The 14,214-nt window shown below is 34.4% G+C and overlaps 1 protein-coding gene across 1 annotated transcript; it reads right to left on the bottom strand.

The window, feature by feature from the left end:
- Positions 1 to 6,691: 6,691 nt before the first annotated feature.
- LOC145320306 (uncharacterized) lies at positions 6,692 to 12,756 on the bottom strand. Its single transcript, XM_080162719.1, has 6 exons — positions 12,341 to 12,756; positions 12,125 to 12,197; positions 8,560 to 8,611; positions 8,080 to 8,237; positions 7,643 to 7,723; positions 6,692 to 6,947 (listed from the first exon to the last, which is right to left on the bottom strand). The coding sequence occupies exons 1-6, from the start codon at positions 12,688 to 12,690 to the stop codon at positions 6,822 to 6,824; spliced, it is 840 nt and encodes a 279-aa protein (XP_080018845.1). The 5' UTR covers positions 12,691 to 12,756; the 3' UTR covers positions 6,692 to 6,821.
- Positions 12,757 to 14,214: the final 1,458 nt, after the last annotated feature.

The following is a 14,214-nucleotide window of genomic DNA, read 5'->3' as shown; positions in this document are numbered from 1 at the left end:
GCTAGTACAAAAAGTTGGGAATCGTTTAAATTAGGCCCTGGATTTGCACTTTTAAGAAAACGTATATCTCCTTTATACCTCCCTTTCCCGAAAACTTGAATAATCTATAATAATAATGATTTTTTAAGGACCAAAAGCGATCTATATTTTTTTTCAGTTTTATACATAATTATTCATGTGTACTTTCCTAAAATAGCATTCTATTTACAAATGAGTTGTCATCTTAAAAGCACTATATTATATATGATCTAATAATATTTTAAATATATTTGTAGTTAAACTACAGGAAGTTAGGTTAAACGCAATGGGGAAAAAGGAATTTTCTCGGCTGCTATTGAAGACGGATAGCTGAAATCTTCAGTTAATATTTGAATGACATATGCACATCTAATCTTTACTTTGTTTTGCCCCTTTTCTGCCGTCCAAGCTTTAAAAGACATATTCTTATTTCTTTTTAAATCATGGTTTTCTTTGAATTTTTCTTTCTTTTCTTGCATATAACAACTGAAAATCTACTTTATAAATAACTTTGTCTGATTTAAAACTGATAGATGCAAACAAAAATTATATAAAGTCATAAGCCCATTCCCTCTTTTTCGTGAAATTTGCAATTGAAATAAATTTGGATTGTTTGTGTAATGTACACTAGAAAATACTATAAATACGAACAAGGATAAATATAATCATAGAATAGGTATTTCTCGCATCGTATTGTAAACAGCTTTTCGCGGTTATAGAATGTACAGTTATAAGATTAAAACCAGTTTTTTTAGCCCCGAGGTGCCGAAGGCATGGGCTAAAAAACTAGTTTTAATCTTATGATTGTACATTTTTATATTCGTAGAAAGCTGGTTATAATACGATGCTAGACATAGTTTTTTCGTATGGATGAGAACCGGTTCTTATCCACCGGATTCGAAGGAATACGAAAAAATATTATAAATAGTTAAGGATGTTAAGGACACATCCATACATTTTAATTTAATTTAATTTTGTTATTTGATAGAATGTTGGAAATTTCATTTTATTTTTCATAAATGCCTTGAAACTCTAATCAAACAACATTTCCTGCCCTTTTTATAAGTGTAACTTGTATCTAAACAGGAGACAATTAAGTTTGATAAATTATACTAAAAGGTTTTCACACTCTTTAAAAAACCTATTAACTTTGTCCTTAGGCTCTGGTGCCGCGTTTCTTAATCTACATAAAAAATAGTCAAGAACCATTACAGAAGAAACTGAGCAGTCAATCAGAAAACGTAATCATAAACCAAAGACAGACAGACAGACAGACGGGTAGGACATCAATCTTTCCACTTTAGTATGCTACGCAATAAAAATATTTGCTATGCACAAGGAAATTCTATTTTAGTGTTGTTTCTTACCCCCAGGCTTTATATTTTCTCTATTTTTAGAATAATTACATTGTTTTTCTCTTTCTTAGTTTACATTATCAGGGATCTAAAGGGATAAGACAAGGGACAATAAATTTATTTACATTTCCAATGATCTAGAGGGATATGACAATGACCGAAAAATTTATTTACATTCCCAATGATGATAAACAAAATTACCCCTTCTGTAGATTACAATTAGTTGTTGAAATTTTTGGACACCCAACTTAATTAACCAACCAATTGAAATTAAAGAAATTCCCCAAAGCTCATAAGCCATCAAATAAAAGAACATTAGAAACTAGTACTAGTGTAATAAACAGCCAAATGTCCCCTCCCTCCCTGTCACAATTATCTATATAAGTAGCGAAGCTGAAAGAATTCATAGAAGATTAGTAAACTTTAATATAGATGTTATTTACATCCTATATATCCTACTAGCGGATACGCCCCTAGAAGCCTCTAGGGGCACATGAGGCGGAGAGAGTCAAATTTAATAACTCAATTTCTTATTTAGATTTTAGGGGGCTCTCCCTCATTTTTAATTTTAGTTTTAAAAATTCAAAAAAAAAATTTTTCGGGAGGGGGGGTATTTTTCATATTTTGGGGGGTTGGGGGTGTCCCAACCCCCAAGAAAACAGTTATAAACCTTCCCGGGACCTATGAGAAGCTACCCTTTTAAGGAGAACCCGATCGGTTCAGCGGTTAGCGAGATCCTTCGGTACAACAAACACACAGACACACAGACAGACACACAAACATCCTGTTACTTTAGTATAAGGATATATATTCTCAGGGACCTTAAGAGATAAGACTGAGAACTATGAATTTATGTACATCCACAATAATGATGACTAAACCTTCTGTGTCTTAAAATTATTTGTTGTATAGTTTAGACCAACCAATTAAAATGTAATCAAATTACCCAAAGTTTTTATTAGCTAAACAACGTGATTATCAAACTTTGGTACATTTATAATTAAAAGTCCAATGTCCCCTCTCTCCCTAGATAAGTTAAAAGAAGTTATGCAACAAATAGACAGATTGTTAAACTTAAAAAGTTTGTTAGATGATGTTATAGCTGTGCGCTACATAATTGCACCTGTACTTGTTTTAAGTCATGACAATAATAGCTGGGTGCTACCAATCCTTATAGTAAAGTAACAGGTTGTCTTTCTGTTTGTAACAAAGGATCTCACTAACTACTGAACCGATATAGTTCTCCTTTATATGGTAGATTTTCATAGGTCCTGGGAAGGTTTATAACTATTATGGGTGAGGATACCACCACCCTCCCAAGAAGAATCCCTCATTTTTTTAAAAATTTTCTTTTAATAATAAAATAAAATAACGGGGATAGTCGCCACTCCCCCTTCCCCCCCCCCCCAGCTCAGCCGCTAGGATCGAAATTTAACTCCAAAGTTTTGTTACATACAATTTAAATTATGAAAGCTTTGAATTTTTACAGACGATAAGTTTTAATTTACCTTTTTTATGACTAAACATTTTTGCAAAAAAGTAGAAAACAGTACACAATATAGGATTGCTGATGCTTATAACTAAAAAGTGTGTATTTTTTATTAGATTAGATTAGATATCATTCAAAATGTTCGTCTTAAACACTTTGAGGAACCTAGTAACAGTGTCTAACTTTTTATCTTGGTGACGTAACAAAAATCCATCTCTTTTTTAGGGGTTTCCTTTCCTACCTCCCCTCTCATCCTTCGATTTTTGTTACGTCACAAAGATAAAAAGTTAGACACTATTACTAGGTTCCACTTTGAGAAAAGATTTATTTCTCTTGGCTTCAAAATGAGATAGACAGCTGATTTTTTAAAGATTCCTTATTGCAATGAGCATAAAGAATATAACTAGAAAATAAGTTTATTATTGGACACTACTTAGAAACTAAATTTATTTTATTTTGAGGTGAATGAAGGGTAATAGTGTTTTGAACATGAATGACAACATCCAGAAGCAGTGAAGCTTATACAGTTAAAACAAATATATCTAGCAGCGCAATTGACAGACAAACGGATAAAGTAAGTTTTTATTAGATGGAAGTAGAACATTCACATCAAAATTTACCTAGCTCTCATAAAGGACATGTAAAACAGATTTTCTTGAATACATTTGATTTCCTCCAGAGCATTACAGATAGTCCAATAAACTAAAAAAGCTGAAGACTAATTGCTCATTCGCAAATATTTTTTTTAAAAATCAGACGTCTAACTGTGATAACAGCCAAGTAAATCACAATACAGTATAGATTTCTTGGCGTTCTTAAGTAAGGGTAGTTTTCTTCACACAAAATTACAGCCGTCTATTTCAAATATCAACTGAGAATATCACATTTCCCACATATCGTTTTGGACTGGCAAATTGAGGAACAGACAAAGTGATCTATGAGTACTGAGTAGCTTCGCTACAAAAAAAAATAAATAGGCCTAAAAACTTCATTTCTATTTTTAGAAGAGTATGAAGGGGATATAATTTTCAGGGATTGGTGGATAATACAATAAAATGTATTTATTGATTTTTATTAAACTTTAATGTGTTTATTTCTTGCTTTGGTAGCGTATATTTAGGAGGAAAAAAAGGGATGTAAATCAATATAATTCTCTACCTTTTTGCAAATATTTGTTTGATAAAATGTTTAGAAAATGTGTGAAGACGTGTAATCTAGACTTCTACCAATGAGGCTTGAAAAGGTGTTTCAACCTTACAACAAGAGTATTTATTTCATTTATAGCACAGATAAAAAATATTGTATGTAGCAGAGCTACTCTTTAACCGGGTAATGTCTGTACGTCCGAATTTATGTACTTGGTTCTTTATCATCTTTAAATATTAATATTGCTACGCTTCTTATGATTATAATTGTCTAATTGTGTTTATAAAAAAATAAATTATACATACCATAGGAACACATTTTAATAAATATGTTTGTGTCATATATAATCAAAGGTAGGTAACCTCACGGAGGCGAGCAGACGTCTTCATGTGTTTCCTGTGAAGATTGATTTTTTTTCAATCTTACCCTTACAGTCAGCTTATTGCAAACATGGGTTGAAAATGTATGGGTACCCAAACCAATTCGTGTGTTGTGAACATTTACCATCAAACAAAAAAAATCTCCAATATACAACAAAAACAGTGAAGCCACCTTTTTTTGGCCTGCAAAAAAAAAATTCCTTCAAACAAAGCTTGTTTGTAAGATGATATTATCATCCCCCTGCCTCCTTTCATCCCCAAGATACAAGGTTACCCAAGCTAACCGCTGCGCTGTACAACACCCCAAACATTCACAATGGGAATTTCTAGGAACTAAACAAATTAGGCTGAGGATACAGATTTGTTGGATGCTACTCATTATTTATCCTCTGGCTACTACTCAGGCTATTGGTGTCTGCCATTAATTAAAATGAGTAAAAGGCATCCTTTATTGGATGTATTGCGTCGGGCTGCAGACGACATGTTATCATTTCTGGCATCTTCAATTTAAATTTTCCGCCAAAATAGTATGACAGATGAAAACAGCATTGTACAAACTGTAAATAGAAACAATAGCAAAGCAATGGTTTATACATCTTCAATCAATGTTTCAATTTAGTGACAATTTATCTAAGATATTGAGTAGAAACTGTAACAAACTGCAAAGTATAGAGATATCTGTGTATCTAATTATTATCAATCTATGTAACACTCCTAACAGTTGAATATTATTGATGTTTTATCATTATTGTTGTGTTTATATTATTCACCTGTTTCTAACTATTTGCATTATATGTGCTATCATGTTTTTAACTATATTATAACATTGTGTCCACAGTTTTGTCCACTGTGAGTATCTATATATAGACAATGAGAACGTTATTAATTGACATATATCATTAACTTTTAACACGTATGTATGTATAACTTCTCGGCGTTACTAACCCCTTAGCTATTTAATATTTGGTGTTGTATTAAATAGCTAATAATTATTGCACAGTAATTTTATGTTTATGTAGAATGTTTATGATTTTTATTTTAATATGTATGATATTTTTTCCAAAAGTTGAAATATATCATTTTAAAACAACAACCTCACATATTTTGGGCCAGGTTACAAAAGGAATAAAATCATGGGAGGCCCATAGAAGCAACCTAAATTGACGTCAAATTTCCGCTGTCAGATTATTATCCACGTATTCTACATCCATTATTAAAATACCATTTACATATATTCAGAAATAAAAGGGAAAAAGGGTTATATAGTGACCTAATTTACTCTCTAATAACCGTATTCAACTTTGCTGATATAGTTCCCTTGTAACGATCATCTCGCCATTAGCAGCCTCTAAAGTTATTAGATATTCGTTACTAGAAACATTTTACCGTGAACTGCACTTGGCCCAACTTTTCTGTTGAAAAGAGTTAGTGATTGATTGAGTAACTCATTCAGTGAGGAAACAGGATACTTATAGAAATGCAACGCATAAAAAAAACTAAAACAGCACAAGTACAGGTTTCCTAAACGTACTTAGACGCATAAAACAAAATTATGAAATCGTAAATTCAATATTTGTTTTAGACTTTTCCGAGCCATAGAAAAATGATTCTTTCTGTAAATCATGACAATTTTTTCATGTGCTAAGTTTTAACATTATTGGGTCGAGTTAAAAGGTTTCTCGATACCTGGAGGATCAGGACACGCATTATAATACCTGAAACCTAAAGTTTATGTTTACATAAGTTTTTATTATTATGGGTTATTCTAATAAGTATGAATGCTTTAAGACCCTAGTAAAGTCATAAAAATTGTTTGTCTATATGGATGACCTCGCGAGGTTTGCTTGTTCCTGTGACCGCCAGAATGACTTTCGAAAAATTCCATTTCTTACTTGTATATAATTACTAAACTAATAAGTCAATCAAATCTAGTCTGTAATTTTTTGCCCAAGAAAAGGTAGGAAAACGTGTCTCTTGCATTCTATTATTTTATTATTCAATGTTTTTAAATATGTTTGTGTAAGTTTGATTGATATAGGACTAGTGTAAATGTTCCATTACAGGCTTTCTTTTGGTGTTTTTTTTTTGAAGCAAGCTACTCTTTTAGTAGGTATGTCCGAAGGGACAATTTGGCGATATTGTTTTTCTTTAAAAAGATTCATAACGAAAATTTATATTAAGCTTCAATTTTCAATTAATCAAACACCTTAAAAACTCACTGATTTTTAATGTTATATGATCCAATTTTATTCTATTAATTATATTCATTTTTATATGTATCATGAATATCCTAGTCATAACTATATGCATATAGATGGTCTTATATTTCCTTTTTTATACACTAATTACAAATTACTAAATTCGACATTAAGAAATAGAAATACACAAATTACAAATTACTAAATTCGACATAAAGAATTAGAAATACACAAATTAAAAATTACTAAATTCGACATTAGAAGTGTATAGGATGATGATATAAGTGAGGAGAGTGCTGACTAAGCTGATAAGTAAACTTCTGTCAATATCAAAGAACCCAGCAGCAGTCATACCTCCTTCCTACAATTATATGTTGGCAGCTTGCAACAATGGATTTAGAAAGTAGGAGGATATTGTGACAGGGGTTGCTAATATGAACCTCAGATATTGGTCAATACGTTTCCTAATGGTCAGGGGAGGGAATGAAAGGGTTAGAGCTAGGTGGGTGGGTGGGTGGTAGAGCTAGAGGCATCGTTATATTATATAGCTAGGTATGCGAGAATCTGTCACTATATCCACGTATTCTATATCCATTAGTGCGGCTATCAAATATATTCTACAGTTCAATTAAACAAAATTGCTTGAGGTTTTTCCTCATTCGCTCAGTAAGTCATGTCCCGAAAAACGCCATTTGCTTCGAACCATCTTAAAAAGTGAACAAAAAAAAGTGCGGAACAAATTATGCGGCTTGTGTTAAAATCGGAAAGTATATTCAAAACTATGTCTATATATGTGCATGTGTAATAAATCTTTAGTATAGGTTTATAACCAGCCAACTACCTTGATCCCCCTGTTGTGGACACTTTTCCTCTGCTAGCAAATATGTAGTTTTCTGCTTATTTGTAGCGACTTGACTGTGTTAATATTCCCGACCTTATTGGTTGATTTTGAAAGAGCCAATTTAAAGTCGGCACATGGTCCTCGGTAAGTTATTTAACGCCTTCCCCCTCAATTGTTTTACTATAATGTATGTGTATAATTCAAAACAAGCATACCTGACTTAGAATCATTATGGCAGCTTGTATGCGTCCTTTCTCCATAATGTCCCTTTCGTCGGCGTACAGCTCCCAAAATTCCTATTATACAAGGTCATTAATATCTTTTCAATCGTATTATAGCCTCCTTTCCCCGGATATTAAAATAAAACGTCATAAAACTTAAGCTCCGAGTGGCCGAAGGCCTGGGCTAACTAAAGCAACTTATCAAAATTATGATTTTCTTATTTTATTATTGGTGGAATTTTCTTTGTAATACGGTGCTATACATGATTTTTTAAATATGCCTGGGAACCGGTTCTAATCCAACGGATATTAATCGGTTTCGAAAAAAAACTGGAGAGTATTTTGTAGAAACTTTTAAATTCTTGTGAAAGCTATTACCAAACAATTTTTAAATGTAAAAAAACTACGTGGTAGAAAATAATGAATATAACCTGTTGTTGATCTTGTACCGAGCTGTTACAATCTTCTGAGACACACACCAAGTAAGCAAGGATCAGCATTATCCATACAAACTGTAAAAGATTGTATACCGTCCAAAACCACTTTTCTTCCTTGGCATAAAAGATTGCTCCATAGGCATAAAAAGTTCCTAAATGAAATGAAAATTCCTGAATATATGTACAACATCATAATTAAAAGACCTAATTTTCGTCTATACTAGATTACACTATTTATGAAGCAAAACACTCTAAAAGCTGGGAATTTTGCCCAAAAGGAAAGACACATAAAAATTTAGCCAAATGTACCAAATGAATATAATAAATAAAAATTTAAAATCCTAATAAAAAAAATTATTTACTATTTTTATTTTAACTATGCAATATCATTCTAGAGGTGCCAGAGTATATTATAGGTTTTTATATATATTGATACCCCTTACAAAAAATGGTTCAAAAGCAGTTTATCTTTACCTACAACAGTTTGAACAGAAAAGAAGAAAAACATGCCAACACTGACTGCTTCCTAAAAAGGTCATCATCATTGCCTTTTAGTTCTCGGCAGAACGTAGGCCATGCACAATGGTTCTCCAATCTTCCTTTTTTTGAGCACGTTTTGAGGCATTGCTGAAAGATGGAATTTTTTTTTCTTTCAGTTCACTTAAGAGTTCCCTCCTCCAGGTTGTTTTTGGTCTACCTGGTTTCCTCTTTCCTACATGGGGGTTCCAAGTCAAGGCTCGATTGGTTATATCATCATGCCCTTTCCTTAGAGTGTGCCCCAGCCATCTCCATTTTCTCTGTTTTATTGTCAGTTTAATGTCTGACATATCACTGCGCTCTAGAAGCTCAGCATTTGTGATCTTATTTGGCCAAAAGATCTTGTGGATTCTCCTTAGACATTTATTGACATATGTCTGTAGCTTGGAGACCACTGCTGTGTTTAGGAACCAAGTTTCAGTCCCATACAGCAAAACAGAGAGAACATTTGACTTGAACAGTCTTAACTTGGTCTTTATGGAGATATTGTTGGAATTCCAAATTTTGTTCAGGCTGGCAAAGGCTGTCCTAGATTTGTTAATTCTAGCTTTAACATCTGTTAAAGTGCCTCCAGCTTCATCAATTTTACTTCCAAGATACTCAAAACAATCTACATCCTCAAGAATTTGGTCTCCAATAGTAATTGGTTCTTGGGAATTTGCATTTAATCTGAGTATTTTGGTTTTAGGAACATTTATTTCTAGTCCAACTTTCTTGGAAGTTTCAGCTATCCTGTTAGTCCTTCTTTGCATTTGACTTCTATTGCTTGTTAACAAAGCGATATCATCAGCAAAGTCCAGATCTCCTAAATATTTGGGATTGCCAAATAGCTCCCAACGAATGCCATCATTACTTTCACAGTTCTTCATGATCCAGTCAATGGCAAGGAGGAAAAGGAAGGGAGAAAGAAGGCATCCTTGTCTGACGCCTGTTACAATCTCTAAAAAGGTTGATAGTTTACCTTTATACATTACATTTCCACCTCCTTTATGATAGATAGCTTTAATGATATTGATTATCTTTTCTGGAATGCCATAGTGTCGGCAGATTTTCCAGAGAGATCTTCTGTCTAAAGAATCAAATGCTTTTTTGTAGTCAATGAAGTTTACAAAAAGCTCAGAGTTCCATTCCTTGGATTGCTCTATGATGATTCTTAGAGAGGTTATCTGATCAATAGTGGAACGGTTTGGTCTAAATCCAGCCTGATTAGGTCTTAGCTTTTCATTAACCTTCTACTTTATTCTATTAAGAAGAATCTTACTTAGGATACGGCCAGGTACTGAAAGGAGCATTATCTCTCTGTAGTTTCCACATTGGGTTAAGTCTCCTTTTTTGGCTAGTATTGAGATATGTCCATTCTTCCAGTCCTCTGGGCATAACTCATCATTCCATATCTTTGTGATCAGAGGTAGGAATGCCTCAGCAGATGTATCTAGGTCTGCTTTTATGACCTCAGCTGGGATGTTATCAGGTCCAGCGGCCTTGTTATTATTCAAACTTTTAATGGCCTCCTTGATTTCCAATAGATTTGGCGCTCGACAGTCAATGTCAAGTGCATCTGAGGGTGGAATCTCAGTTTCTTCCTCTGGAACTGGAAGATTCAGCAGTTCAGTGAAGTGCTCTGCCCATCTATTCAGAATATCTTCATCAGTTTTAAGGAGTGAACCATCCTTGTCCCTGATGTGTGATCCTGATTTGTGTACTTTACCTGCAATGCTCTTAGTAATCTCATAGACATCTTTCATTCTATTTTGATTAAAAGCATTTTCTGCTTGCATAGAAAGGTTTTCCAAGTGTTCTTTTTTGTCAATTCTGACACTTCTTTGGATTTCCCTGCTGAGCATCTTATACAGGTCTTTATCTTCTGGAGAGTTTCTGGAGAGTGTCTTTTGTCTTACCTCTCTTCTTTGATCCAGAAGATCAATGGATCTTTGAGTGATCCATGGCTTTTGGTTAGCCTTTTTAAAACCTAATTTTTCTTGGCTAGTATCATTATAAACTTTTTTGATACCTTGCCAAATATCTTCAACTCCATCATCCTCTTGAAGAGTCAACAACTCAAATCTGTTCTTTAGAGTGAGCTTAAACTCTTGTAGCTTTTCAGAGTTTTGAAGGGTTGTTAAATTATACTTTTTCCTGGGGTTAGGCTTTGTGTCCTGCTTTTTAAATCTAAGCCAAACTTTAGAAGATAGAAGATAATGGTCTGAATTAACATCAGGTCCTCTTTCAACCCTGACATCAAGGAGAGAACCTTTAAAGTGTCTAGATATACAGATGTGATCTATCTGATTAAAGGTTCTTTGATCTGGTGATCTCCAGGTGGCAGTATGAATCTTCTTGTGTTTAAAGATGGTTCCACCAATGACAAGTTTGTTTTCAGTACAAAAACTTACAAGTCTATCACCATTGTCATTTTCCTTGCCATTACTTAAGCCTAGGCCATATCTGCCCATGACTTCTTCTAGATTCTCATTATTACACCCCACTTGAGCATTGAAATCACCTAGGAGCATGGTCAGGTCCTTTTCTTTATGACCATTCTTAAATACAGAGTCAAGCTGGTCATAAAATTCGTTTTTGACCTCTGTATCTGCTTGTTCTGTAGGAGCATATGCTACTATTATTCTCAGATTGATGTTTTTATCTGAGGATTTGAAGTAAGCCTCCATGATTCTTGGACCATGGGGTTGCCAACTGATCATGGCCTGCTCTGCTTGCTTGGTCAGCATAAGAGCCACCCCTTGGTTATGTCCTAGATCCTCATTCATATGGCCTGAGTAAAGTATTTTCAAGCCAGAATGATGTTTAAACTCTCCATTATTTGTCCACCTTGATTCAGTGATAGCCAGGATATCAACCTTGGCTTTAAGCATTTCTCGGCAAATGTTTTCTGTCTGGCCTGACTGAAACATTGTCCGAACATTCCAGGTGCAAATTTTTGCTGGTCTGCGGGAATTCAGAATCATCCGCCTGACTGGTCCTTTAGCGGTTTCCCAGCCAAACATCATATTGTTGTTTCCAACCTCTACTTCGTTCCCGAGCCCAAAGTTAAATTGGTCTTTACTTTGTGCAGATTGAACGTGAGCAGGTTTTTTCTAGGGAAGGATTGTTAGCCCCACCCAAACCCCCTGAACTGGGGGAAGTGACCAGAATTCAGTCTGGCATCTACCCTAGGACCTTTCCAGCACAGTAGGACTCTTCTGGTGTAGCTCCTAGGATCATTGATGCACGGTGCAGGATGGACGGCGTGCACGTAACTGGTCTCCCATCCCTTCCTAAAAAGGTAGGCACACTCATTCAATATGAACTAACAGCCTCAAAAGTAATGAACCTCTAATATTTCTTTTTTAATAATTGCTTTAACTTCTTCATGTAAAAATTTAGCAAGAAGAAATTTTTAATTCTAAAAATAAATTTCAAAACATTTTTTTGTATGAAAATTTTGCAGATTTAAAAAAAAACAATTTAAGTTAAAATTAGAATGTTAAAATCCATTACAAACCTTGAACTTCTTGTATTGTAGAGTATAATCTTTGATTTGATCAGATGGCTTGTTTCTAAGATTGATGGGAAAGCTAAAATAAATTGGGGGAAAAAAACTTCTTTTTTAAAAATACGTAAAGGGCATCAATGAAGTATATCATTTAAATATTAACTGGATTTAATCTGTACAATTAAGATTTTTCTTTAAACACAATTTTCAACACAAAATAACAACCTTAGGTCAGTGTAATAATCCATAAACTTCTGAGTTGCACAACCATAAAAGATCATATTTTGTATGATTGTCATGAGAACAGTTAAAGACAAATAGAACTCACTATAGAGTCCAGCAAGCTTCAATAACAAATTATTTTCATAAAAATATTCAATACTAAAATAAATCATAAATCCTGCAAAAGTTCCATTAAAAATCATCCAAACAAAGAGTATTGCAACATGTCTTGGTTTTGATAAGCCTACACTAATGATGTTAGGATATATCTTTAACAACTGACTGTTAGTGTATGGGCATATTAAAGCATTCAGGACAATGAGAGAGCTTAGGGCTAAATCGAAAAAAGACATGTAGTCTTCAAGGCAGAGATAGACATAACATCCAAGTCCAACCAACACTTCCAGGAGCAAAACTGGGAACCTTTTTTAACATAGATATATTCATATCTGAGTTGTTGTATAAATTTTTCTGTAAAAGTAACAGGATTTCTGAGTGTTTGTGCGTCTATCTGTAGCTTAGGATATTCCTAACTGCTGAACCGATATGGTTCTCCTATACAGGGGAGATGTGCAGGAAAGGTTTAAAACTATTTTGTGAGAGGGTAACTCAAGTTTATAAAGTTGAATTTAAAACTGTAATAGAAACTTCTTGTATAAAAGGAAAATTATTTAAATATAATCATGTGATAATTATCTGATATGAAGTTTTTGTTATAAAATCTGCTAATGGGTTCAATATTAATCAGAAAATATGTAGTTGAACTAAAAAAAGACATAAAAAATTTCGTTGAGAGTTATAAAATAATTTTCAAATTATTTAGAAACATTAAGAAATGTTCTGATTTTTATAAGGCATTTCTTTTTGAAAAATGAAAAAAGGTTAAAGGTATGAATAATGCAAACATTCCTAATCCAGAAGTTTCTAGGCATTGTGAACCATGATATAGGTGGGCACCACAGGGCTAGGTACCAGGGGTTACCCAAACCTTTCACAAAATCTTTGGGTATAGTCCTTTCCATGACATCGCTCCATATGGGGCGATGATTTTCTATAGCTCCTTCAAGGAGCTATAGCATAGCCTCTTATCATATGGAGCGATGTGATAGCCCCTTTTAAGGAGCGTTCATATCGCCTCTTATGATAAGAGGCTATGCTATAGCTCCTTCATGGCCTCTTAATAGCTCCTTTGAAGGGGCGTTAATATCGCCTCTTATGATAAGAGGCTATACTATAGCCCCATGATGGCTCCTTCATAGCCTCTCCATCGCCCCTCCGTAGTCCCTTACCTTAATTTATATAACAACCCACTTGATGGCCCCTACATCGCTCCTCCATCGCCCCTTCTCCAAATTTATATTACATTGTACTTTGATGGCCCCTACATCGCTCCTACATCGCCCCTTCATCGCTCCTACATCGCTCCTTCTCCAAATTTATATTAAATTGTACTGTGATGGCCCCTACATCGCTCCTACATCGCTCCTTCTCCAAATTTATATTAAATTGTACTGTGATGGCCCCTACATCGCTCCTACATCGCTCCTTCATCGCTCCTACATCGCCCCTTCATCACTCCTTCTCCAAATTTATATCACATTGCAACTTGATGGCCCCTACATCGCTGCTACATCGCTCCTTCATCGCTCCTACATCGCCCCTCCATCGCTCCTACATCGCTCCTACATCGCTCCTTCTCCAAATTTATATTAAATTGTACTGTGATGGCCCCTACATCGCTCCTACATCGCTCCTTCATCGCTCCTACATCGCCCCTTCATCGCTCCTTCTCCAAATTTATATTACATTGTACTTTGATGGCCCCTACATCGCCCCTCCATTGCCCCTCCATCGCTCCTACATCGCCCCTCCATTGC

Source organism: Acartia tonsa, chromosome 5 (genome assembly GCF_053477335.1).
Source record: "Acartia tonsa isolate MP-2025a chromosome 5, ASM5347733v1, whole genome shotgun sequence".
Lineage (NCBI taxonomy): Eukaryota > Metazoa > Arthropoda > Copepoda > Calanoida > Acartiidae > Acartia > Acartia tonsa.
The sequence above is the reverse complement of the archived record's forward strand: the minus strand, read 5'-3'. Positions and strand labels throughout refer to the sequence as shown.

Bases quoted from the DNA above. Each gene is read 5' to 3' on its own strand.
- LOC145320306 (XM_080162719.1), bottom strand. From the start codon at position 12,690: ATGTCTTTTTTCGATTTAGCCCTAAGCTCTCTCATTGTCCTGAATGCT. The intron at 12,198-12,340 runs GTTGTTATTTTG...AATTTATTTTAG, and splicing joins GATTATTACACTGACCTAAG to CTTTCCCATCAATCTTAGAA. The intron at 8,612-12,124 runs GTTTGTAATGGA...TGACCTTTTTAG, and splicing joins TACAATACAAGAAGTTCAAG to GAAGCAGTCAGTGTTGGCAT.